General features: G+C 52.4%; 1 protein-coding gene across 5 annotated transcripts in view; it reads left to right on the forward strand.

Moving 5' to 3' along the window:
* Positions 1-27,606, forward strand: part of EEFSEC (eukaryotic elongation factor, selenocysteine-tRNA specific) — a 255,691-nt gene that overhangs the window by 202,098 nt on the left and 25,987 nt on the right. For 3 of the 5 annotated variants that reach the window (XM_003829395.4, XM_008954758.4, XM_008954760.4), the window contains one exon: positions 3,055-3,211. The exons of the other annotated variants lie outside the window; for them this stretch is intronic. In XM_003829395.4, the coding sequence (XP_003829443.1) occupies positions 3,055-3,211 (157 nt within the window). The remainder of the gene's footprint in view (positions 1-3,054; positions 3,212-27,606) is intronic. 5 annotated transcript variants of the gene reach the window in all.

The following is a 27,606-nucleotide window of genomic DNA, read 5'->3' on the forward strand; positions in this document are numbered from 1 at the left end:
AGGGCCACAGGAGGTGCACAGAACCCTTTCCTCGCAGAACTCCCAGTCCGAGGAGGGAGACAGATAGGTCAGCTGTCAGGGATAAGACATAGTGGCCAGGCTCTCAGAACAGAGGGATCTTGGCCTCAGTCCTGGGGGCCAAGGGGAGAGGAGGTGCCTGCAATGTCGGGGAAGCTGTCTGAAGGAGGAAATGTCCAAGGTGGGCCTTGGGTGGGGGTAGAGTCCCCGGTGCACAAGCTGGGACTAGCATTACAGGAGCACCACACAGGCGGGGAGGGAGGCATAACAGAGGGGCATGAGGACCCTGGGGGTGATAGATATGTTCATTAGCTTTATCATGGTGATGGTTTCACAGGCATGTATATGTATACACATATTTAGACTTATCCAATTACTTACTTTTAATATGTTCATGTTATTGTGTATCGGTTATAGCTGAATGAAGCTGTAAAAAAAAAAAAAAAAGCCTACAGGCATGAGTGAGCCTTGCAAATGTACCAACAACTACAACCATGTATTCTTGCAACATTTACTCACACATTCAAGGAATAGATAGTAAGCGCCTGTTTTATGTGCAGGGAATGTAGCTATGGAGGAGAGGAACATGTTTCTGCCTGGAGCTTGTGCCTGGTTGGAAGCAATAAACAAGTAAACAGATAAGGTCAAAGGCATAACGTCAGGTGGCAATCTGTGCTCTGAAGAGAGACAGGGCAGGATGAAGATTGGAGAGGAGTAGGGGCTGGAGTACAGGAAGAGGGAGCCATGGGCCACAGGGAACGCTGTAGGCACCAGGCCTTGATTTGAGCCTGCTCTGGGCCAGGCCCTGCTGGGCACCAGGGGCTGCATAGAGATGGGGAGCTCATAGGATCTGTCGCTGAGAAGTGCAAAGGCTGTGGGCTGTGAGGTGGAGGGAGAATTCTGTTATTTTCCTGTAGTACATGTGATTGTTCACAGCTACAGGCCTGTTTCATGGTAGGCTCTTATAGGAATAAAACAAGAATATTAATATCAGCTTGTTGAGAACTTTCTGCTCTGCTAAGGATACCTGCCTGTATTATCCCTTTGGTCTTGGTGGGGCCTCTTACAAGCTGTTTCTCTGAGAAAGTTGTAAGCTCTTAGTCCAGGGACTGTGCCTTTTTTGTTTCTTAGCCACTGCAATGCTGGAGGACAGGTCTTATTTCTCAGTCAGATGTAACCCCAGGGCCTAGCTATGCAGAGGCCCGAGTAGTAGCTCTCTGGGGTGACCATAATGCATGAGAACTGATGAAAGCTGCCTGGGTGGGGACAGAGGGCTGCAATTGTCACCCTTGCTGGACCAGAAGCCATCAAAGGAAAATGTTCTGTCTTTGGAGAAGATGTCAGGAGAGGATGGGAGGTCCGCCTGGTGTGTGGGTAGAAGAAATGCACTTCTTGGTTTGTTTTTACATTTTTAAATTCTATTAACTTATTTGTAAACAGGTGATGCATTCATGTATTTTAGTAGCCAAAGATAGAAAAGGTGTATGGTGAAAAGTCCCCAGGCACCCTGCTCCCTTTCCTGGAGGCATCAGTTTCTCCTGATTCCTTCTGTATATCCACCCCTGCCCTGCCCCCATCCATACACAGCCTGCAACATGCCCTTTGCCTCGCACTCTTCTTTTTAACGTGAAACACAATACTCTGGTTTTTGTATCTGTCCATACACACTGCCTACTCTCCTCTGTGGTCACATCATCATCTCTAGAGGCTGTGCTCCACTTCTTGAACTCAGGCTGGACTTCTAAGTCATTGTCAGCTTTTGCTGCTGCAGTGAGTGACCTTGGGTGGATCTCCCATCCTCTCCTGACATCTTCTCCAGCAAGCACATCAGCGGGATGCATTCCTAGAAGTGAAATTGATGGTCCAGATGGTGTGTGCATTGCTCATTTCCATAACAGCTGCCAGACTGGTGGGCACTTCTTATCATGGGGCCCAAGTTTGCTACTGGAGGCAGGATCTACAGAGCAGGGGTGGGGTGAGGAGCTGGGTGGGGCAGGCAAGGCCACCTGGCCATGCTGCCATCCCAAAAGCAGTACCTGGGCTGGAGCTGCCAGAGACTCAGAAGGGAGGGAGTGACACTTCCAGTCACTGATCAAGCCTCTAGGGAGAAGGTTCAGGATGAACATAGCTCATGGTGAAATCAGGGCTGCACCAAGCTGACTTTTTCACAGACATGTGTGTCCCTCCTCTCAGCCTGGGCACCCACAAAGAGACAGCAGTGGCCAACATGGCCAGCAGGAGGTATGAGCTCTGCAAAGACCTGGCCATGGCCAACAGGGGCCAGGGAAACGAGCAATTCTGCCTGGACTGAGGGAGGGTGTCATGGAGGTAGGGAGGTAGGGCAGTGGAGGAAAAGTGGGCCAGGCCAAGACAGGCTTCCAGGCACAGCTAGAGTGAGCAAGAGTAAAGCCTTGGGCCACTGTACATAGGGGTGTGTGCAGCGGGTGGGAGACAAAGGCCAGGCTCTCGGGCTCCTGTGGGAGGGGAAACCAGAGTGAGGAGGCCAGTTCTAGAAGGCCTTGGATGCAGGCTCAGGAGCGGCCCGGGTGACTGTGACAGCTTCAAGGAGAGTGCTCTGGGCAGGTGCCCTGGGGACAGGCTGGGTCATTGTGGCCCCCCAGGGGTTGGGGGGGGGCTGCAACAGGGGCTTGAATTCAAAGCTACTTCTATCCCCTGTGCTCTGTGACCTTGGATAGATGACAGAACTCTGCCGTGCCTCCATTTCCTCATCTGTAAAGTGGCGCCACAGAGCTGCTGTGGGGACTGAGGTGCTATCTGTGGAAAGTGCTCACAGCATGCCTGTTTTGAAGGGCCCGTTGTTATAGTGGCAGTTGCCAGTCTCAGGTTTCTGCCCTGCTCCCATGCATTTTGTTATCTGTTAGGTGGGCTCATCACCAGGCTACCCACAGGGTTCCTAGAGCGGGCAGCAGCCAGCCATGCCTAGGGCCCAGGAGAGCTGGGGCTAGGCACACCGTCACAGCTCTTTCAGTGTGCACCACTAATGCCCTCTCTCTGTGGCTGGGTGTGTGGGGACAGGCGATGGATGACTACAGTGTGATCGGCCGCTCCCTGTTCAAAAAGGAAACCAACATCCAGCTCTTCGTGGGGCTCAAGGTGCACCTGTCCACTGGGGAACTGGGCATCATCGACAGTGCCTTCGGCCAGAGCGGCAAGTTCAAGATCCACATCCCAGGTAAGTGCAGCCACTTCCTCCCGGTTTAGGGACACCGTGCAGGGCACAGAGAGATGGCAGAGGTGATGCCAAGGTGGTGCTCCTTGGCTTAGGTTCCTAATCCTGCCTTTGCCGAGACACGGGGTGACTTGGCCTGCATGGCAGCATGGCCTCTGGCTGGGAAGCCAGTATGGGTTCTGGGAAGAGCCTGGATGTGGAGTGAAGATCTGGTCTGAGCAGGGTCAAGATTGGAGTCTGAGTTCCCACTGCACCATTTACCATCTGAGGGGGCCTTGGGCCCGCACCTTGGTTTCTCTGTGGAGGCGGGAATAAGATTGAGCTTACAGGCAGTTTGGAGAAGAGCAGGTGAGGGAGACCGCTGGGGGCCTGGCATACTGTCCTGGCATGTGGTAAGGTTTCCAGGGATGTGAGTTGTCACCCTCCTTTGCCCAGCACAGACCCCCAGGCTCAGCACCACCTGCTGAGTTTGTGCTGGGGCCTCTCCGTGGGCTGGGTCAGAGGGTGTGTGTTTGCTGCTGGAGAGCCCTTGGATTTTGTCAGTGAACTCATCCTTCAATCACTTGTGCATTTATTCAGCCTACACTGCATCATGTTCTTCTGTGTTGCAAGCATTGTGCTTGGTGCTGGAGATATGGAGCTTACAGTTGTAGGAAGGTACAAACAATAAACATACTAAAGAAATCCCTGTCAGATGGCAGTAGGCACCACGTAGAAAGATAAAGCAGGGACGAGATGGAATTGCTGAGCATGCTGCTTTGGATAGGGTGATCAGGGAAGGACAGAGGGAGGGAAGAAGCCACATGGGTAGTCAGGGAGAGCATGCCACAGCGAGGGGGAAGTGAATGTAAAGGTCCTGAGGTGACAGTGAGCTTCAAGTGCATTTGCAGGTCAGTTGTTTGGCAAAAGTGTGCTGAGCAGAGAGGTGTGCAGGACATAGGCCAGGGTTCATACTGTGCACTGGGGACCGTGGGAAGGACTAAAGCCTGTGTTCGTACGAATGGGTCATGAGCCACTATCTTTTTTTTAGAGAAAGGGTCTTACCCTGTCTGTGGAATAGAATGTGGTGATGCAATCAAGGCTCACTAAAGCCTTGACCTCCCAGGCTCAAACCATCCTCCTGCTTCAGCCTCCTGAATAGCTGGGACTCAGTTGTATGCCACTACCCCCAGCTCCCCACTGTCCTTTATCTCCTGTACAATTGTACCAGATACAACCAATCCAGTACAATTCTGTTGTATTTCATAATACAGTAAAAATTATGAAAATTTTCAAACATACAGCAAAGTTGAAGATTTTACAGGGAACACCTTTACCCACTCCTGATTTTATATTGACATGTTACTGTCCTCTACATAACTCCAGGACTCGAGGTTGATCCTGTGAGGATGGAAAGCTGTGGGGAGGTTTGGATCAGGGGAACAACCAAGGTTGGTTTATGGCTTCTTGTGTCAAATCTCCTAAAGAGAAGGTGGTGCCCTGGCTCCAGCTGGAAAACAGAGACCCCAGCTGCCTCCGTGCTCACAGGTGGCATGAGCACCCTTCCCTCTCCTGACAGCCTTGCCAGGGAACCCCTTCCTTTCAAAGTCCTTCCACTGCCCAGAGATAGCATCTGCCTTCTCATGAGCAAAGGCAATGGTCACAGAGGCATTGCTTCTCCAGGGCACTTTGTTCCCTGTTAGCAGCCCCTAAGGCCTCTGTCAAGGTGGGGCTGGGGCAAGGGAGGCAGAGGCACCCCAGCCATGGGAGGCCTCCAGCGGTGAAGCTCTAAAATTCTGTCCTGTCCTCCCCACTTCTCCATAGTGGCTCTGAGTCCTCACCTCAGCCAAACAGGAGTCTTTGTGCATCGCTTCAGTTTGGCTGTGGGTTGTCCTCAGAGACTGGAGCCCACAGGGCCCCTCTCTGGACTCCAGGGAGCATGCAGGGGGCATGAGCCAGACAGGTCAGCGTCCAGACCTCAGTCCCCGAGGGCCTCGTGCCTATGCCTGCCTGGGCTATTGTGAGCTTTCTGGGAGGGAAGGATCCCGGGATTCTTCCAGCTGGGTCGGGGGCCATACTGAGGAGCACTGATCCTTCCCCTAAACAGCTCTGGGGCCCTGCTGGACCAGGCAGAGGGAAGAGCTTATGGTCTTCTCCTTTGGGAACTGCTAGGATCACGCTGACCTCCCCTGAGCTCCCTTCCTGTAGCCCAAGGCAAACTCAGAGCTGGGGTATTCCCAGGGCAGGCAAGAACCAAGAGGAGTCTTGTTTGGGGTGCTGGGGTGGCAGTGAAGGGAGCCTCTCGGGGTGCTGGGGCGGGAGTGGAGGGAGCCTCTCAGGGTGCTGGGGTAGGAGTGGAGGGAGCCTCTCGGGGTGCTGGGGTGGGAGTGGAGGGAGGAGGGGTATAGGGACACTGCCTCAGTCCACTAGAGTTCACATTCCTTCATCTGGTCAATGTTGACTTTTTAGTCTGCCTGCTTCCTGTTTGTGGCTTTTAAGCTTTTTATTAAATATCACTGGTCAGATTCCTCCATCCCACCCACCACCTTCCATCCCTCCCACCCCCACTCCCTGCTGATTCCTCCCTTTTAACCTTTTTGAAGTGCCTTAATTGTGAAAGAATCTTCAGGAAGCCTGAGCCATCCAGTGCCAGGTGAAGGGAGAGAGAGTGCATTGCTAGCTGCAGCCTGGACATGCAGGGTGGGGAAGCCTGGGTTTTGGTGCCATGAGAGGTAAGGCTCCCAGCCTGCAGCTCGTGGACAGGGCTGGGTTCAGATGCACTTCATGGGCCTCGCTGCCGGCTCTACAGGGCATCCGGGCTGGGAAAGGCAGAATGAAGAGTCCCCTGGGTTTCCTCCCATCAGCCTTTCACCTTGGGTTGCAAGGTCAGATGCCAGGAAGGCCAAGCAGGTGTTGAAGAGGCCAGGTGGCAGGTGATAGGGAGTGGTGGGGACTATGGTGACCTGGAGAGCTGCTGTGTGGGTCCTGCCAACTCTTCACTATATGGGAACGTAGGCCTGGGGTCTCATTTTATCTAATTTTATTTTTATGTAATATCTCCTGATTAAAAACTACAACTGTCTGTGCTAAACAAAGCATGCCTTTGGCCTGGTTTGACCCCTAGCAACTCGTAACTCCTGTTTGAATTTTAGAAAGGACACTTGGCCCTCAGGTTCACGAGGTGAAGCTGAACCGTAATATGCAAACAGTATGTTTTAAGGAGCCACAGACTCTTGCCTCAGAGACAAGGGTCCTGATGCTAGGGCTGTTGACTCCCAGAATGTGCTATGGGAAATCAGAGGGCTGGGGGACGGCCCCATCCTTCCTGATATCCAAGGAGCCTTCCCAGAGAGTCTTGGGGGATCTCAAGGTTGGAAAGCCCCGTATTTACAAAACATCTCCCTTCAAAGACCTTGCCATTTGCAGAATTGTACTTCATGGGAGGATAGGAGGCCTGACAAGCTGCCAGTAGGAACCTACTGGGGAGTTCTGCTGGTGGTGAGAGAGTAGTTGGAGGAAGGAGCTGGACATGGAGGAGGTTCCTGTCCAAGTCATAGCATCACTTGTAATTCCCAAGGGTTGTAGGGTGGAGTGGGTCTTGTTATCTCCATCTCACAGGTGGGAGCCGGGTAGCAGAGAGCCTGAGGGCTTTGCCCACGGTCTCTCTGTGTCACCTCACCCCTCTCCATCAGCTCTGTTGATGCCCCTAGAGAGCAGTCATGTCTTCAAAGAATCTGGAGCTGGGAGGCCCATGTGGTGCTTGGAGAAGCACTGCACCTGGGAGGCTGCGCTCCCAAAGCTCATCTTGGCAAGCCGTCTGTCCCACCGCTGCCACCCTCCCCTCTGCCTCAGTGTGCCAGGCATCAGCACTCACTCACAGAGGCAGGCTGGATGGCGGGTGGGACAACAGCTTCCGCAGCCCCTCCTGTTCCCACTTTGCAGGGAGAAAAGAACACCTTGATGACTCCCAACTAGAGAAGAATCATGTGAGAAGCTGAATAGACTTGTTCCTAATGACAGCTCTGAGTCACTGGGCATTTACTCTAGGACAGAAAAGGGCACACATGTGCCCGTGAGCTTATCTCCTGAAACAATGCTCTGTAAATCTAAAATCTCCCAGGGCTGTTGTTTTGTGTACCTGCCAAGATGTGGCAAGCTTTTTGAATGGCCCAAATTCATGATAGGTGGCCCCTCTCCCACAGGGTGCTCCTGAACCAGCTGATTTGGGACAGTTCCTGTGTGTGTCTGCTTTAGCATTGAGGGGCACGCGGAGCTTAAAGCCTTGTTACTGGAAAGCCCCAGGCCCCTATTACCACTCGCATGCCCATGTGTCACTGATTCTCACCAGGTAACAACTGACCATGGAACAGAGCTGCAAGTGCTTACCTCATACTAGCCAGAGAGCCGTGATTGAGAACATAGCCCACTCAAGGCCACAGCCGCGGCCTCATCCTAGCAGCGGGTGCTGCTCATGTGCCGGGAGCTCAAAAGGGTACTCATATCTCAGGCACTTGGTCTTGTGAGTAGCCAGAATTCTCATTCAAACCCTAAAATAGAGATTTTATTTTGGTGATCTTTAATAACCTTTTGATTATTACTAATCACAAATTAATGTACTCCAGATGAGAAAAAGAAAAAAAATTTGTAGAACCATACTTACAGTTAAGACCCCAGAAGGAGCTTCTATTTACTGATTATCAGGGAGAGCCAGCACTCAGGAGGAGGAGAAACAGCCCCCAAAATGTGAGCTATGATGTATAGCAGTTGGGCTGCCCGCTGTACAGCTGAGGAGACTGGGGCTGGCAGGATGGGCAGTGCAGTTGCTGGTGTTCCCATTGCAACAAGCACCTCGTTTCACTGCACAAGCAGACCATTTCAAACCGCTCTGCTGCATGCCAGGGCTAGGATAGTCTGTGCCCAGGGAGGTGTGCCACAGAGGTGGGCACTCAGCGCAAGAAAGCCAGAACAAAGCAGACACTTGGGCAAAGGTAGCAAACATCCACACCTGAGATTCGAACCCAGAGCACCTCACTCTCAACCACTCTGCTCGAGACTCCCCACACCATGATGCCTTACAGGCAGGGCTGGGGGTGAGGCACTGAAGTGTATCTCCCTTCCTCAGGGTATGCGGGAGAAGGGAAGGGTTGGTCATTCAGCTCAGTGGGCCCTTGGACAGAGGGCCTGAAATGACTACCATGTGGCCCCTGGGAAGAGGGAGTCAGGAAAGCCACTGCTGCTCACCTCTGAAGAGGGTCCTGAGGAGGGCTCCTGGGCCGTCCTGCACCCAATGCTGCCCCTGTGCCCACCCCCAGGGCTGCAGGGGCTGTGACTCTGAATTATGCCCATCAGTGTGCCATGCAGAAGAGGATGGATTAAAATGGAATAGGAAGTGTTGCTTGCATGAATGAATAAATGAAGGAGTTTGGTGGAATAGACTGGACTGGAATGAACAAATGAATGTACCCAGGCCCACGAGGGCCACTCTCAGCTCTGTTTTCTGCAGCCTCACAGTGGAGGCCAAACAGCCTGGTGCTTTGTGTGCTACAGGCTTCCCCAGAACCTCAGCAATGCGGGCAGACACCAACCTCATCAGACTCCCTCAGAAGCTGCTGCCTAGGAACAGAGCTTGGGGGAGGGCTCGAGTTTCCTGATCTTTAAAACAAGGGGGCCAGGCACAGTGGCTCACCCCTGTAATCTCAGCACTCTGGGAGGCCAAGGCAAGAGAATTGCTTGAAGCCAGGAGTTTAAGACCAGCCTGGGCAGCAAAGCGAGACCCCATCCCTACAAAAATGTAAATAAATTAATCAATACAGGGTTTGCCAGTCCATTTAGCTCGGCAAACCTAGTTGAGGCTTAGAGCTCGGGCGGGGGATACTGAGATCCTTCTCAGAGTCCTGTCCCAAGGTGCTTTCCCTGTGGGACAGGCAGAGACATGAGCAGCCATTCACAGTCAGCATGGCAAGTGGCCACTGGGACGTGTGGCTGGGAATGGGGGAAAGTGGCCATCCTGAGAGGAGGGCCAGAGCAAGCTTCCTGGAGGAGTAGCCTTCTGAGCAGAAGGGCGAGCGGGGAGCAGAAGGCTGCGTAGAGAGCTAGAATCAGATGTGTGATGTTCGCTAGAACCCTGTGGCCAGTGGTCGGTCCAGCCTCATGGCCAGGGTCAGGAAAAGGCCAGGACAGTGGAAAGACCATGGGATGGGGAGTCGGGAACCTGGCCCTCATACCTGCCCTGAGCTCTAGTTCCTTCGCCTACACAGTGGGCATGTGAATTCTCAGACTGCCCCTCCAGGGCCTCTTCCAGCCTCATTCATCTACTGCTGACTCTGCCAGTGCTCAAGCCACTCCTCTGTGGAGTGCACCTGACCCCCAGGCCCTGCAGCACTGCTGTGGGGATGCACTGGCAGGAAGCAGGGACTGGGAAGGCCAAGAGCACCTCCCAAACCCTGTCCCGGAGCTGCCATTTAGTCTAGCCCTCCACAGCCTGCATGGCAGCGTGGCCCCAACCCACAGGTGAGGAAACAGGCCCTTTGCTCACATCTACACTGCTAGTAAGTGAATGGGCCAGAGTTCTCTGTCTGCCCCAGGGAGATCGAGCAGAGGGGCCAGCAGGAGTAAGTGGGCACAGCATACCTGCTGCTGAGGGCAGTGCCAGCCCTGCCAGCTGGCTCTGCTCCCTTAGCCCTGCAGCCTTCTCCCAGGACTCTGGGGTTCCAGCTGGTAGCCCGTGGCCCCTGTGCTGAATCAGGTGTCTCAGGGCTCAGCATGGTATCCCATCCCATCCTCCTCTGTCCCTCATCACAATTTATTGGGCCCTCCGTGTACAGACCTGTCTAGGTGCTGGAGGGGGTCAGAGGTGAAACAAGGCCTGGGTGGGGAGGGGGCTCCCTGAGTGGATGGAGAGCCCTGGGCCAACACCCAGTGGGACAACTCTCCTGTGAACCACTCTCTGGTTTAGGAGAGGGACGGGTCAGACGAGGCCAAGGTTGCAGGGGCCGCTGGGCCAGTTACCTGGAGGGTCTCCTGGGACATCCCAGGCTCCCTTCTGATTGGGACCAGCCACTTTCCAGTCTGTGCTTCAGCTTCTTCAGTGCTAACCCAGAGCTAGTCATTCTGATTTCCAGGAAGGCTGAAAATTTAATCATAGAATCCCTGGAGAGGACTGCCTATAGTATCCACTTATGGCAGGGGCTCCCTAAGTGGTGGCTGGAATTGTGTGCTGTGTGCACCCACCCCTCACCTGCCAGCCCTTCCTCTTGGTGGGGTAGCTCACATGTCCACTGAGGGCCTCACTTTATCCTCCCACCCATGCCCTGTCCCTACCACAGAGCACTGGGAAATGATGCCTGTAGGAGCCCCGGTGCTGCATTCATGCCAGGCTGCTTCACAGGAGATTAACCAGCCACCTTTCAAGCAGGGATTGGCTGTGCCACAAGGACCTCTCCAATTTATTGACCCTGGAAAGCACTTTGCATGGTCAAAAACAAGGATTATACCTTTCCCTCCTGATTGAAAACAGAAGCCAAATCGTAGAGGCATCCCCCAGATGCCCTGCTTTGCCTCAGCCGTTGGATGGCCAATGTCTCTCCCGGGACCAGTACAGGGCAGAGCAGCAAGTGCTTCAGCTCAGCCCAGAAGCTGATGCACCTCTCTGCTGACCAGGCAACAGATTGTCAGGGGCTCTCAGACCCAGGTTCACAAGGTGGCAGATTTGTCAGGGCCTAAGTCCCAGAAGCTCTATTTGCTAGAAATATGGGTCATTTAGTATGGACTGGGCCAGGCCTGCAGGAGTTGGGGACACACCCCTTCAGTGGTTTTGGGGGACCAGTGTGTTGGTGAGGTCCCAGACAAGTAACTCTAAGAATAGAAACTATGGTTCTAAGAAATGGCCAGGGGCATTGGTCCATATGGGCTGGCGACCAGAAGGAATGGAATTGGCCTGGGTGACTTGTAGCATGAGGGCCTACAGCCATCCGGAGGGTAGCAGGCAGGGCCTGAGGCTGAGACAATGTCAGCAGTACAATCAGCTGCTGCCCATGCCCTGTGCCAGGCAGCACGCCCTTGTGTAGTCTGACCACTCAATCCTGCCAGCAGCCCAGGGAAGCCAGGCTGTCATCACCCCAGTTCTGCAGAGGAGGAAATCAGACCAACCCCAGTGCCCTGGCAGTCAGCCTGAGGGCACAGAGGAGGAGGAGGAGGAGCAGGAGCTGGGGTCCTGATTTTCAAGGTCAGAGACAGGAGGGCTCTGGCCTCACACAGTCATTCTGACTTTAGCTAGCTCTTCTTTACCAAGCACCGACTCTTGTGTGTGGAAAGTATTTTTCTGGTATCAGACATAGTGTTGGGTTCTGGGCACATGGCTCAAACAAGACACAGTCCCTGCACCCCGGGAATTCACAGCTAATCACTCCTCTGTTCAACAGTGTGCTTTTGAGCCCCTGTTATGTGTCATCCTTGTGTTGGGTTCTAGAAAGACCATAGTGAACCACAGCCCACATGACCCCTGAGCTCATGGGGCTGTTGGGTTGGTGTACTAGTCAACTCGGGCTATCATAACAGAATACCACAGACACGGTGGCTTAAACAATAGGCATTCATTTCCTGTCAGTTCTGGAGCCTGGAAGTCCAAGATCAAGGTGTCTGCAGGGTGGGTTTCTCCTGCAGCCTCTCTCTTGGCTTGCAGACGGCTGCCTTCTCCCTGTGTCCTCACATGGCTGTCCCTCTGTGCGTGTCTGTGTCCCAACCTCTATTTTGAAGGACATTAGTCAGTTTGGTTTAGAACTCAACCTAAAGACCTCATTTCATCTTAATTACACCTTTAAAGGCCCTGCCTCCAAATACAGTCCCATTCTAAAGTCTGGGGGTTAGGATTCCAGTATATGAATTTGAAGGGACACAGTTCAGCCTGTAACAGTTAGGATGCTGGCACTGGCAGACTTTCTCCTGAGCATTTGTGTATTGGCAGCCACATGCATGCTGTGCACAGAAGGTGCACAATGCCGTGAGATCTTACAGTAGGACCCCAACCGAGTCTGGGCTTGGGAAGGCTTCCTTCGGAAGTGGCATTGCACTGGGGTCTGAGGACAAATTGGAGTCTCAGTGCCCCTGGAGGTGAGGGTGCCACAGTGGTGCTGCTCAGGCTATTCCTGCTGGCCCTGAGTATCACCTCCGCATCGAACCAGTCACCTGCTATGTGGACTCCTGTGCCTGTAAGCAAGAGCCACATCCTGTTTCCACAAGGCCTACCTCAGGGATGCCATGAGACTGCAACATTGCTGCACCCCTACTTAGGCTGCCGATTATGGACTTATGTCCCCTTCCCACCTTACAGGGAGAGAGACAGCCTTGAAACCAGACCCAGAGATGAGTGAAGCACCACAGTTGGTGCTGTGGCCCCACTGCCTGCCTGGCCATATCACTGGCTCCATCAGGCCTCCAAAGAAACCAGCTCTACAATAAGACTCCCTTTTCCTGTCACCCATTTCATCTGGAATGCCAAGCAGTTCTGCACTGGTGACGCGTGCTGACTCCAGCTCAGGCTAGGGCTCTGCTGAAAAGCTGCCTCCTGCGATCACTTGCCTAATGGTTCTTCCTCCCACCACCCACTGGGAGAGCCGTGCCTCAGGAATTCCATGGGGCCAGCCACATGGCCTGATGCCCTTGGGCTGGGCCAGGATGGTGCTGCCACAGCCTAGATCCTGGGTGTAGCCCCTTGCACAAGGTCAGCTGGAGTGTGTCCTGTCTCCAGCTACAGCCAGTTACAGCAGATGGTGGTTGCATTTGGCACAGAAGTACAGTCCACAGGCTGGGTGCAGTGGCTCACACCTGTAACCCCTACGCCTGGGGAGGCTGAGGCAAGCGGATCACCTGAGGTCAGGAGTTGGAGACCAGACTGGCCAATGTGGCAAAACCCCATCTCTAATAAAAATTTAAAAATTAGCTGGGCATAGTGGTTACACACCTGTAGTCCCAGCTACTCGGGAGGCCGAGGCAGGAGAATTGCTTGAACCTGGGAGATGGAGGTTACAGTGAGCCAGGAGATTACGCCACTGCACTCCAGCCTGGGTGACAGAGCGAGACTCCATCTCCAAAAAAAAACAAAAACAAAAACAAAAGCAAAAAAAGAAGTACAGTCCACAACACAAACAAGAAATGAAGTTTTCTGTGTTTTAAGAAAGAGGAGTTTTAAAAAACAATAAACAACAATGACAACTGTGCATGTTAAAATCACTCCCTGGATGTGGTAGCTCAGCTGAGCCTTGCTGGTCAGGGCCACTTTCCCGGAAGCTTTCTCACTGTTGCTAATCCTTCTGAAGGGCCTGGGTCAGCTCACTGCCTTTGGAGCCCTCGGTTTTCATCTGATAAAATGGGGGTAACAATCCTGTCTTGAAGGACTGTGAGGAGTAAACCAGTGTGCAAGGATGCCCAGCATGTTGCAGGCATTGGGAGTGGGCTACCAGCCCCTTCCCTCATCTGCCTGCACCGCATGAGCCTGACACGTGCCGGAGTCCAGGCCTGAAAACCCAAGGGGCTGGGCCCGCTGAGCTCCATGCCCGTATTGCTGGCATTACCACTTCCAATTTTTCAAGAAAGCCTGGATATCTGTATTTTTACATGAAATCTTCCCATTCTCAGTTGGGCCACAATGTGTGGTCTCTGTGTTGGCACCAGGTCCTTAATGTGCCGTCTCTTCCTCCTGCTGCAGCCTTCAAGAGGAGGCCATCGCCCTGTTTCTCCCAAAGGCACTGTGAGGCTCAGAGGAGCTAGATGCCTGGCCCACCAGACCCTGAAGTTCCCAATGGAAGTGGACATCACCCATGGTTCCACTTAGCTGGGAGGCTTCTGGAAACTCAGCATAGAGCAAAAGTGAAAACGCATCCTGGTGCCAAAGGGACGGGACACCATGAGCCCTGAGGTTGTGGATATTGTTATGCTCCCATAAATAACAGGCCCTCAGACAATGGGCTGTGAGGCTGTATGTTCCTCTGGGGTTTGAAATGAAACTGGCTTTCTTCTCTTTTAAAATGTGCTCTCTCCAACCATCCAGCTGCAACTAGAGGCTCTGTTTGGAGCAGATTCTGGGGCAACCCCAATAACCTGTCCTTGGGATTTCATTAGCACCACCAGCCAGCTGCCTGGAAAGTAGCCCCTGCCAGGACCAAATTAACTTTTACTGAGAGACATTGGCAGGGCTGGTATTGTGCACACTTGGCATTTTCAGCCCACACTGGGATGTGGGAAGCAGGGTACCTTCAAAGAACAAGAGCTTCGGAGGCAGCCAGACCTGTGTTGGAATCGTGGCTAGAATGCTACCCTTTCTGAAAATCCCAGTTTCCTCATCAGTAAGGTGGGTTATCTTGAGGACTTTCCCTCCTAGCTTTTTAAATAATTTCAAACATACTGAAGAGTGGAAAGCTTATTGAGCAGTGTTGCTCCCTTGGCTTCGACAATTGCTCCGTGTTGTCTTGTCTGCTTTGTTTGTGCGCCGAGCCGACTGAGGGTTCCTCCTGGTGCTGCTGCTGTGCCTGCACCCTCAGCACATGTCCCCGAGGAACAAGGACATTCTCCTGCAGAACCACAACGCAGTTACCACTGGAGAAATGTGACATTGATGCCACGTTGTCTAGGATACAGTCCATTTTCAGATTCCCCAACTGTCCCAATAGTGTGTTAGGAAGTTTTCCATGCTTGGGGAGTCAGTGAAAGGTGGCACCTGCGCTCAGTGCTGCCACCAATTGTTTTACAACACTGATGTTTTTGAAGAGCCCAGGTTGGTTGTTTCCCAGTGCACTCTTTGGGTCTGTCTGATATTTCTTCATGACTGGGTTCAGGCTGTGCATTTTTGGAAGGAATTCTACAGAGGTGATTTCGGGGCCTTAGTGTGTCCTATCTGGATGTCTGCCCATCATAGGCAATGCTAGGTTTGACCACTAGTGAAGGTGGTTGTTAGGAGGTTCAATGAGGTGATGAAGACAGAGCCCAGGCCCAGAGATAGCTGTGTGGAGGGAGTGCAGCGGCCCACACTCACCACCCGTATCATAGCTCAGCAGCTGTGCCCCATGCAGGATGCCTCTGTGGCCTGGGAGGTGGGGCACCAGCAGGTCCCTTGGGAAGTTACAGTAAATGCCCCGGTCTGGCAGCAGTGAGGCAGAGCTGACTCTCTGGAGCCAGATCTAGGGATATCCTACCCCTCTCCCATATCCCCATGGGGCTAAGCCAGGGCCTGTGGAGGGAGGAGAGGAGCTGCTACTTCCCCCAAAGCCTTCTCTTTCTCCCTCTCCCCGACCACCCACCCTCTCTCCCCAGCCCAGCTCTGTTTCAGCCATTGCCCCTCTCCCTGTGACCAGCATCAGACCTGAGCACAGAGGACTGGCTCTAGGCCCATCCCAGGGGGCACCGTTTGGGTGGAGATGTTACAGAAAGGAGCAAGCACTATGGTAGGGGCCCTGCAGGGCTTTGGAGAAAGAGGATGGAGTGACTGCTCCCTTCCAGAGTGAAGGTGGGAAGTTTTACCAATGCAGTGAGGCTTGAGCTTGTCTTGAAGGTGAGGAGATTTCCCCAGGGAGAAAAGGGAGGAAGGGTGTTCAGGACAGAAGGAACAGAGTGTGCTAGGGCACAGAGGATGGAAAGAGTGGCATATTCTGGGAATATGGAATAGAAACTAATATTCATTGCTTGTTAAAATGAGTAGGACATTGTTCTAAGTGTTGTATATGTTATTAACTCCTTTGATGTATATAAAATGATGGTTTTGGAGCAGTTTTTTTTTTTAAAGCAATGGAATTCTTTGTTTTTTCACCCAAAGTCTTTCATGGAATCCAATTGAGGCCCTGGGAGCCTCCTTGCTGTTCACCTCAAATCCAGCCCTGAGGCTCATCCTTAGATGGATGGGGAGGAGGGGAGGAGGAGCTTACTCCCGAAAGGCCTTGGCCTCCACGCTTGTATCTGGCCTTTGTCTAGACAGGGTTCCCATCGACACTGCTGACACTGGGGCTGGACCATCCTCTACTGTGGGGCTGCCTTGTGCCCTGCAGGGTGTTTGTGGGTATCCCTGGCTTCTTCTTACTAGGTACAGCCTCACCCAAGTTGCAGCAATGAAAAACTTCTCTAGATGTTCCCAAGTGTCCCCTGGGGACCAAAATATCCCCCAGTTGAGAACCACTGGTCTAAGCAAGTGGCAGAAGGAACTGGTGGTTGGTTGGTGTGCAGGGAGGAACACAGTCAGAAAGCTCTGTCTGGCAGCTGGTTGGAGGGGGCAAGCCAAGGCCTGAGGCTGGACAATGGGCACATGGGGAGGAGGGCAGAGGGGCAGGATGCACCCCAGAACCTGTTGGGGTGCAGAATGAGGAGGGTGATGTCCAGAATAGATTCTACCCCAGGCCTCGTGGGCAGCCTCTGGCCAGCAAGGAGGGCCTAGGCATGCCCCCAGAGTCCCAGCCCCATGATAGGGGCCCTACAGGGCCACGGGGAAAGAGAGGACAGAGTGGTCCTGCAGGGGCCGGGGCCCGGTGGCAGTGCCTCATCCATCCTGAGGTCTCTGGGTGCTTGGTGGTGGGGGGCCCTGAGCTCTGGGCCCAGTGACCTTGAGAGGAGGGAGGCTCTGTCCAGCCTGGCGCGGACCAGGAGTGCAGGATCTTTACTGGCCCTTACACAGTGAATGCAACTTTTCTTTGGGAACTATTTCTCTTTGCTTAGGACTCTCTAAAACTTTCCAGATTTGCCAGTTTGTAGTTTTAGGGAAAATTTGTATTTTTCCATATGCAGTTATCCTACCTAAATAAAGTCAGCAGAGTGAACTGATAAAACAATTAACATTTTAGGCAGTGGAAAGTGGAACTTGCGATTGGCTGTCTCTGGAGGGTCTCTCCAGAAAGTCTTGATTCAGCAAACCACCAGCAATCTTAGATACCTGAGAGAAAGTTCCAGAAATCAGAGGCCGGCCCATGTTCTATCGTGGATGATCTTGGCTTGGGCAGCTCTGTGGATCTTGTGTCTGATACTCCATGCCCTGGACTGCCATGGCAGCTGGTCAAGGGGCCTAAAACCCTGAAGCCTTCAAATACATGTGCCAGCAGCAGGAAACTCCCTGCCCCAAATTCCCCCATGATTTGGATTCACCACAACACTTACCATGTGTTCAGAGACGCTTGGTCATCACAGTCACTAGCAAGGGGAGGAAAACCCCTTCCTGGCTAGGTGCTGGGGGTACAGAGGGCCTGGGGCAGGACAGGGTGCTCCAGCATGCTCTGCCACTACTACCACTGTTGCTGCTGATGTTCATTTAGCTCCTGCTGTGTGCCAGACTACCTGACATGCTTTGTTGAAATCCACTACAGTGTAGAAATCCACTGTTTTGTTCCTTCAGCACCCCCTGAGGTGGGCACTATTAGTAGGTCGTCACTCACCCAATGTCTGACAGACCACACTGCCTTTAGTGACCACAGCACAGCAGCCCTCTCCAGGACAAACAGGTTAGGGTGAAGGGTGCTGGGCCCCTGACTGTACGTAAACAAGGTATTCACAGCAGTGCTTAGAGCTGCGCCTAGCGAGGGTCGGTGCTCACCAGCCACTGCTGCTGTAGATGTCACTTCCATGAAACCTCTGAGTTGTTCCTGGCTTCCTTCCTGTCTGAGGAGGAGGCAGGGGAGTAATAACAATAACACCTGTAATTGTACCTATAGAAAACATGTACAGAGCAGTCCCAAGGCTGAGTGTTTCCTGAAGAGCGTCTCACTGATCTGCCCTGTACAAATGTCAAGATGAGGCCCTGAGAAGTGGAATGACTTCCACGAGGTCGCACAGCTGAGAAAGGGAGGAGGAGCCAGGATTTTACCCCATTTTGTCTGACTGCAGAGCCCCACCACTTTACGCTGAAAGAGAACTGGGAGCCAGTGGAGTGTGGAGTTCCGTGCGATGTGGAGCCAGGCAGGCAGGGACGAGTGAGAGAACCTGGCACCCATTGTGTGGATGTTGGGCCCACCTTGCTCTTGCCTGCCTCCTCCACCTGGGCTCTCTCACCTGGCCACAGAGTCAGCTGAGTTTAGAATGGCACTTGATGAGCTACAGGTAACCATTGGATTGCTCAGGCACCCAGGGCCACTCCTGGAACCTGTCTCCAGGGAACCTCTGTGGCCCGCACAGGATCTAGCCCTGGGCCAGAGTGTTTCACTGCTGCCGGGTAGTTAGCCAGGGACCTACAGCAGCAGCGAGCCTTTGGTTGGTGAGCAACCCCTAGCTGGGGCTCCTGTGACCTGGTGTTTATTTAGTGCTCGAAGGTTGGGATCACCACGTGCATGTCCAGGGAGCTCTGCTATCCACACACAACCTCCTCACAGATACAGGCTAGTGCCTATACCAAGCCCTTCCCAGCAGGGCTCTATTCATCCAGTCTCCTGTCCTTGGGGTGGGTCAGCTCTGGAGGGGGCTAACCAAAAAGATCCAGGTATCACATGCATATCTTAAGCCAATTCTCACCCATAAAATTTCACAGTCCCATTAGAGAGAAAGCTTAAAAATCTGGGGAAAAAGTCACCCACAGTCTCCTCACCCCAGTAGCATCCCAAGGGACTTTTGGTTCCATTTCCTTCCAGCACTTTCCACATGTCACTTGGCCAGGCTGGGAAGGGCTCATGGTCGGGAGTGAGAGTTGAAGGCCCACCTCCTTCACTGGCCATTAGACCTGGACCAGCCCCGCTGCCTCCCTGAGCTGCACTCCCCTCTGCAGCATGCGAGGGCAGTGCTGATGTCTATCATTAGCTCTGGAGGGTGCAGTTGGAAACCATGAGTATGAAGTGCCCACCCAGGGTCCAGCACCTGAAGATGCACCGTCGGTGCCCAGTGCTGTCATCGACTGTGTGGCTCTTTTGGACGTGACACCACACCAGACCCCCAGGTCATACTGCTGCTTTCCTTGGGGCTTCCTCAGAGGCTGCTGTTCATGTTTTCCCCTCGCCTCCAAGGGCTGTGCTTGTAGACTTGTGTAAGCGGACCGTGCTTACCTCACCATCTCCTACTGGTCAGGTACCTACAATTTTTCCCGCTGTTTTTTGTTATTATGGCCAACATTCAGAGTCATCCTGGAGCTTTTCTCACCATCAACCTTTGAGTGTGGGCCATTCGGTCAGGACACACTTACTCACTCTCAGATTTCTTTAGTTTGCCTCAGTGGGTGAGTGGGGGAGACCTAGGGGGCTTTCTACTGGGGACCCCATTCCAGTTCCTGGCACTAATTGTGGCTCAATAAACGCACACTGAATAAAAGAATGCCAGAAGTTTCACTGAGATGTGATTTTCCTCCATGTTTATGATTCAGTGATCAGAGTTAGAAATTGTTTAAAAAAATGAAAAACAATAATATATTTCTCACTGTATGCCATATACTTTTCTAAGCATATTATATATAATAATATAATTTACTCTTCACAACAAACCTGAAGGAATTATAATTATTGAAATTGCCATTTTGCAAATGAGGAAACAGAAGCACAGAGAGGTAAAGGAAAGTGCCCCAAGTCACACAGCTCTTGAGCCCCAGAGCTGAGACTTGAGCCCAGGCCATCTGGCACTGGAGCTCATGCTCTTAGCCCTGTGTTCTCTGCCTCTGACTGTTCTCATTTTTGTCCATCTGTTCCACCTGGCCCTGAGCTAAGGGCCCAACATGAATTCCAGAAGTTCCCATTTTGGTTTGGCCCAGCCTTTGGGGTGGTTAAAGAAATACTCTAAACTGCAGTTTCCTTGTCCTATATAAAAAAAGGAGTGGTCCCTGCCTTCAGGATTGTAATAAAGGAGTAAGAAAATGTGTACCAAGTGCTTGGACCCTTAGAACTGTCCTGTGAGTTTGAGTGTGTTTCTCTTCCTCTTCACAGGGGCTGCAGACAGTCCCTGGGGGATCAGGTGTAGGCTAAGTTTTGGTGATGAGGATTTGTGTCTGTCTGGGGACTGGTAAAGCCACTGCCTCTTCATGTGCCATCTTCCAGCACCTGTCTGTCTGGTGAGCACTTCACTTCTTGTGGCTGTTGCTTGCTAGCCCCTTACCTCCTGCCCACCCTCGCCATGGGCACAAATCCACACCAGGCACTATGCTCAGAAGTTGCCTTGACAGTGCCCTCTTAGTATGGCATTTGGCATGCTTCGCAGTCGGTCTCCCACCAGCCTTCTCTGCCTCCCCTCCCTCTGTCCCTCTGGACTGCAGGCCACCCTCCAGCCCTAGCCCTGCAGCAGCCCATAGCAGCTTTCCTTCATTCTGCCACTTGCGCTGGGTGCTCTGGCCTCAGCTCAGATGCCACCTCTAGGAAGGCTCCCTGCCCTTCTCAAACGGAGCAGGTCCTCAACGTTCTCCTCCTTTGCGCATCTCTTCCAGTGCCACATCGGCTTCTCCACTCCCTGCACAGAGAGCTCTGAATCCCAGGTGGCTCCACACTCATTCCACGACTGGGCTGGGAGGTGCTCCCAAGTGGAAGGTCTTTGCTGTGTTAGTCTGTGGCCTGCACATGCTCACTGCTCACTGTTGGATGAGTGAGTGAGTGGGCAAACCCCTGTGATCTCCACCACACACTCTTTATATGAACACCACCCTTTATTTAAGCTAGATGGGGCTGAGAAATAGGGTATTTGAAGCCTCAGATTGACCCATGTGCCTGAAAAAGTTCAGAGGTGGTGCTTGATCCCAGGACTCAGCCCTGCCCTCCTTCAGGCAGCTGTCCCAGGCAGGCTTCTCCATAGATGGTCTTCCAGCTGCAAGTCCAGTGGAGTAGGGTGCCTCTTTCCCAGTAACCCCACCAAAGTGCTAGAGCCCCACACCATCCCCAGACCAGCACGGGAGCCTGGGGCATGCACAGTTCTCTGGCCAGCCTGGGTCATGTGCTCCTCTTGGCACCAAGGATGCACCCTTTTGCAACCCTGCATCCCCAAGGAAAACCAGGGGCTGTTACTAGAAGTAGGCGGAAACAGCAGGTGTTTGCTGCAAGCAGGAATGCCCACTGTGCTCGGGCTTTCCTCACCACTGGCTTGGCCTTACCATCATCATCACCCTAACCTGCACAGCCACAGCCCTTCCCAGGGCCCCGCAGCATTCTGGGCCAGCTTTGCTTCCTGAGCCCTCTGGACTGCTGGGGTTTCTTCCCCAGAGGTGAGCTTCTCTAGGCTGAGGGCTGGACTGAGTCTCCCAGTGTCTCCAGGGTCCCACCCATCAGCTGGCAGACCCCAGGTAAGCTGTGTTTTGTCAGGTATGTTCATGGTGGGATTTGAAGGACCTCTGTCCCTTCAGCCATTGAAAACTGTTCCTCTCCCCAGTAACAGTGACCATCCCAGTTGCAAATACATCATTCATCCTCATTAGCCTTGGCACACTGAGTTGTGTGGTGGAAAGATGATCCCTCTGGCCAAGCAGTGAGCATATCAGGATTCACCAGTGCCTAACTGGGACTCAGAAGTCTCAGCAGAGTCAGCAGTGTCTCATGATTCTTGTGAAAGAGGAAAGATTTAATGTCAGAACCTAGGTCAGGAATAGGTGATTGTTCTGCACCCAAAGGTTTGGGGAACCCTCACACTGTGGGCTAATTTCCCTCTGTCACCTGGGGGAAGAAGGCCCCTGGCCTCAGAAGGCCCCATGGCTTCTTCGTGCCCAGCAGCGGCACAATCTCTCACTCAGGGGTCATGGCCTGGCCCCAGACTTTTGTTTCCATCCAAACTGGTTTGAAAAAAACCTCACAAACTGTTTTTTTAATAACCTAGAAGTATAATAGTAATAGTCATTCAAGGAGATTTGCATGTTAAAGAAAATAAAAAGAAGTCTCCCATAGTCCCATTATTAATATTTTGACTTAGTTTCTTCCGTCTTTTCTCTGCAAAGCCTTCTTTTTATGTAATTGAGATGATAATGGTGTATACAATTTTGTGTCTGATTCTTTTCAATTAATATTTATTATACAAACTTTTTTTTTTCTTTTACTGTTTTACTCTGTGGTCTTCAAGGGAAGTTGAACCATGTAGTGATTAAGAGCCTGGGCTCCGGGCTCAGACAGAGCTTGATCTAAATCCCAGCACCATTACTTACCAGGTCTACAACCTAGATAACCAAGCAGGCCTTGCTGAGTCTTAGTTTCCTCACCTGTAAAATGGATACCGAATGTGCCCTAGGTGGAGATGCTCCAAGATATAAATGTCCAGTAAAATGTAAAAGCACATGCAACACTCAGCAATAGCAAGAGCTGTCTGTGTTCAGTCATGTGGCCATTGTTTTCAATGCAGCGTAACAGTAACCAACCTTGCCAAGGCCTTAATGGGCTACCTAAGCATCTGTGGATGTTCCATCTCTTGTAAATAACATTGCTGGAAGCATCTCTGTCTATAAATCTCTGTTTTAATATGTAGGGTATTTTCTTAAGATGGAGCCTCAGAAGCTGAATTGTTCTAATTTTTAAAATGAAAACATCACAGACATTTAAAAAGTTCTTAAGAGTTCCTGGCAAAGTGTTTCCCAAAAGTACAGTGCCATTTTATACTTCCGTCAGCAGTGGGTGAAGGTGTCTGTTCTCTACCCCTCACCAGCGCAGGCTCCCCTGTATTATTTATCTTTGCTAATTTCCTACATGGCAAATGACATCTCAGTGTCTTTAATTTGCATTTCTTTGATAACTAGTAAAGTCAACCATTTTGCCATATCCAAGTTTCTTTAAAGAGATTCAGAAGAAGAAGATAAGTGGAGAAAAACGTGCAGTTCACAGCCTGGCATCTTTATGACTGTCTGCCAAAATTTCCCACTTCAGCCTCCTACACTGGGGACTAGAGTACCTCTTGGATTCTGACCTGCAGATCTCCATAGTGTATACTCGTCACCCCAACCCTGTGCAATCCAGAGGCACCTCTACCAAGATGGCATTTGTCCTTCACAGCACCTGCATCTCTCATCCAGATGCCCTTTGTGCCTGGCCCCATGCTGAGTCACGAACCCAGAGCCCAGACCCAGGGCCTGTCATATGTGGGCACTCCAACAGTCCTCCTCCATCTGAGGCCCTTCAGGAGGGAGCCACCACCCAGAAGAGTAGGGGAGGTTTCTCAGAGCCTTAAAAGAAGAGTCAGTCTTTGATCAATCCAAGGACAGCCTGTGACCTCCCGCCTGGGACAGGAATCATGTTGGATCTGTGCACCACTGCATCCCCAGGGCCTAGCACACTGACCAAGGAGGGAGATAAGCCCACCTCCAGGCAGCAGGGAGCCACTGAGGGTCTTTGGGCAGAGGAACTAGGATGGAGGAGTGTTTGTGGACAGTGGTGGTACTAGTGGTCTGGGGGCCTGGTGAGCTGCTCGTAGGAGCCCCTGAGAGTTCATGGCAAGTGTGGGAAAGCCAGTACAGGACTCAGGCAGCCCTCTCTCCTGTGCCTGACACCCCCAGGCTGGCTGCTGGCCCCAGCTACAGGCCAGCCTCACTCTGACAGCTGACTTCTCCAAGTTGCTGGCTGTTCCCAGACAGCTCATCCCACTCCCGTCCCACAGGGAGGCCTGAAGCCAGCTTTGTCAGGGCAGTCTGGATGTACTTGTGACCCCTGAGGTGAGGGCAAACTCTCCACAGGCAATCCTGGGCATTCCACTGGGTTCTGTCCCACACAGCTGACTGGTCGGCCAGGGAGACTCTGGAAAACAGCTTGGTTGGGAGAAAAGAGTTGAAGAGAGGTGAGGGGTGAAAGTTGAGGTTTCAGAAAATCCCTGTAAAAATGAAAACAAACCATCCATCTTTCTCCTGGGCGTCTTAGCCCGCCACTGCCCTTTGTGGATCTTGCCCCAGTGTCTGTAGGGACGGCAGCTCTGAAACCTAATCCAGCAGCCAGCTAGCTGCTGCCAACCCCCACCCAGTGCAGGAATGCCCTGACAGGGCCAGCCTCTCCTGGAAGCCGTCCTGACGGAGGAGCACCTTTACCAAGCGCAGAGAGCACTTCGGGGTGTCCTTTTTTCCCCAAACGAATAGCCAGCCTCCTCCCCCTTTGGCCATTGAAGCATTTCAAAGCAATTGTAAAAATTATATGAACCCCATCGAAGAACTGTTACAACAATGTTTATACCCAGCGTTTGAAACAAAGACAATGATATTATAAATAATTGTAGATGATGAAGATAGGCAAGAAAAAATAACATAATTAAAAGAATTTTACAAGACGGACCGTTCACAAAGATGGATGGAGTAACACAATACGTTAAAAATATCTGCAATTAACATAAACACAGCCTAGTGGACAGAAACCATCTGCTGGCTGGCCTCTCCCTGGGCATGGTCCCATGTCACACAGGGCGGTGCCAGGGCCTTCACTGTGGCTGTCATGTCTCTGGGGCCCCTAGGAAGAGGCTGTCTAGGGGTATCTTTCCTTGCGGCAATTGGAGGCCCTGTGATCTGGGAATGATTAAGAAGGAAGTACAGAAACAAAAGGGAAACTGAGGACTTTCCAAGAAGGAGTGTCTTCGTGGGGTCACAGAGCTTTCTCCAGGAGCCCCTCCCTCACCCCAGATGAGGTTGGGTCCCGTCAGCTGTCCCCACACACCCAATGCTTTTCCATCGCAGAGGTGGATGAATGCCCAGGGACTCCCAAGAATGAGTCATGTGGCCAGCCTCTCTGGGCCCACACATGCTCCACCTTGTGTTGGCACATAGTAGGGCCTCGGCCCCTGTGTGTTGGGTGACTGACCTATGGCTTCTGAGGCTGGCATGTAAGGTATAGGGAGCAAGGTGCGATTATTGGTCTCATGTCATTAGTGGGTGTCTACAGCAGGGCCTGACCACAGAGCTCTGGCTGGACTCTAGGTGCTCTGGGTGCAAGGTGCTTGGTGCCATTTCTCGTGATGACTGCCTGAGGTGGGCACCCCGATCCCCACTGGACAAGAGCCGAGGCCCCGAGAGCCTCATGCTTAGACAGAGACTGCCCAGGAGCACACCTGAGGCTTTTATATCTTACCTCCCCTGTTCTCCCATCCCCTTTTCATCACTATTTGATTTTCTAAAAGTAAAAATAAGATTTGTTTTGAACTGTGAAAAACTTTCACCATACAGAGTACAGTAGACAGCCCTGTAACCAGCAAGATCAGACAGATGTGAACTTTTTGTCACATCCTTCAATCTCTCTTCACCTCTCTTCACACCCTTCCCCTATCTTGTTTGGGAGAAGTGAAATGTACAGCTCAAGTCCTCCACCATGCTCTCTTCGGCTGGTGGCCTCACACACATGTGCAGCTTTCACACTTTTCCTGCATAGGGTGGCCTCCTGAGCAGCCTGGAGGGTTCGTACGTGCTTTACGTTTTACATACTTGGTTTCACACTGACCCAGGTGTTATTAGAACACTGATGCTTTCTTTGTGGAACTTGCTGTTCTGGTCAGCGGTTCTGGTTGACTCCATTTGACTGCTATATGTTATCCCATAGTCCGAATTAAACAATTTGTACACCTGCGACCTGTTGGGTGGGTTGTGTCCACGTCTCCACAATGCAGAGCAGGATAAGAGGGTTTCTCTAGGCAAGTAGGGTCACCTGGTGCTGGGACATGTGCACCTGTGGGTGGAGGGGGCCCCAATGGTGCCGGCCTCTCCCCCACCAGCACTGTGTTATCTGACTCACCGTTCCCGCCGGGTGATGGATGCAGCCATCTGATAATCAGAGCTGCTTTCTCCCCAGAAGTTCATGCTCAGCCTGGTTTCTTGGAGGCCTAGGATCAACCCAGAATATCAGGCCTTGACAGGGAATCTTTGGGCCTCCCCTAAGCAGAGTGGAGCTGGGATTTCTGATTGGCTCTTGCTATGGGGTGAAGGGAAACCTGGGCATTTAGTTGGAAAGCCAGGCCCCTGGCTTGCTCCATGTGATTTCCTGCTAGAGACCACCTCCTATCCATGACTTGGAGTCAGACACCCTTGGGTTTGAATGGACCATGGGTTAAGTGCCACCAGGCAGTTGGTTCACAGCTCTGCAGCCTGTGAAGAGGAAATGGGAAGCAAGTGGAGATGAATGGGTTGGGCGGCTGGTGTATATTTGGCCCTCTCCCTGAGTGGTCATCTTTATTGTTGTTAGAAAGGGATGATTGCCGATTGCTAGAAATAAATGATCAGGTCAAAGATTTGGAAACTGGCTTTGGGGGCTGGGCCTTCCCCCATGTAGTGGGATGATGTCTCATGAGGCAAGAACAGGCTTTGGGTCAAGGCCAGGATGAGTTCCATTAGGCCTGAACAGCGCCAGAGCTCTGGAGCCCCAGATCTGTGCATTCATGCGTCAATCACCTCTGTGTGCCAACCCTCAGCTCAGGCTAGGACTCAGTGGCAAGAGAGACAGCTTTGGGCCTGCTTCCTGGAGCTTCCACAGAAGGGGTAGTTGGTCAGGCCCAGGAGCATAAGCTTCTGTGCAGCTGCGTGCCGTGGAGGAAGAGGGCAGGTCTGACACGGAAGGGGCATCTTCGTGGGGCCTGCAGGAAATGCAGGGCACTTCTAAGGAAGCAGCACCCAGGAGACCTGGCCCGGGGTTCAGAGTCTACAGGGTAGCAGGGAGGGCATTCTGGGAGGGATCTGCACAAAGATGTTCCTTTCCCTGAGGTGGAAAAGGAAAGAGCAGAAGGGCCTGTGGCTGGGGCAGCAGGGAGCAGGGGGAAGAACAGTGGAGCACAAGTACCCTGGGCCACTTGAGGACGCCATCCACTACCTCGGGACGGGAGGAGACACTGGAGATAGGCCCGAATGTGGTTCTGTGAAGCCACTTCCCAGGTGGCCCCAGGCAAGGCCCTCTCCTCTCTGAGTCTCCTGCTGTCTAGAATGGGGGCTATGACGCCCAGCTCCTGGGGTTGTCAGGAAGAAGAAAGCACGGCCCATCATGACCTCTCTGTAAGCCCCTCTGGGCTGCTTGTGGAGAGAAATCCAAGGCCTCAAATCAGAAATGCTTCCTTCAGACTCCTGGGCCTTGAGGCAAGTGTCGTGGGAAATTGGGTGCCAACCAAGCCCAGGGCAGACACGCTGTGCCAGGATTCAGCAGAGCAGGGAGCGTGCAGGGAGAGGCAACCCTATGCCCTCATCTCAGAGCAGGCTGTGTGCGCCCAGCAGACGTGGCACCAGCAGGAGCTGTGTGGGCTCGGCTCCATGCAGGTGCGCCTGCGTCTGTGTGTGTCCATGTATGTGTGTGCGTGCTCACGCTTTTGTGTGTGTGGTGTGTTTTTGACAGGGGGGAGGTGAGTGAGAGGCCAGCTTCCTGACAGGGCAGTTGTAAAACATTCATAAAACTTTTATTGGACTTGCCACCCTTCCAGATAAATATTTTTCGAATTTATGGGCTTGTTTTAGGACCCCAAGCTTAATCATGGCTTTGTGGCTGCCTTAAAAAAATTAAATATTGTTTTGGCAAAAGGAGCCCTCTTCCCCCCACCTCTGCCAAAGGCAGCCTGAACTCTGAGCTCATAAATTCCTG

The sequence above is a fragment of the Pan paniscus genome, chromosome 2, assembly GCF_029289425.2.
Source record: "Pan paniscus chromosome 2, NHGRI_mPanPan1-v2.0_pri, whole genome shotgun sequence".
Classification (NCBI taxonomy): domain Eukaryota; kingdom Metazoa; phylum Chordata; class Mammalia; order Primates; family Hominidae; genus Pan; species Pan paniscus.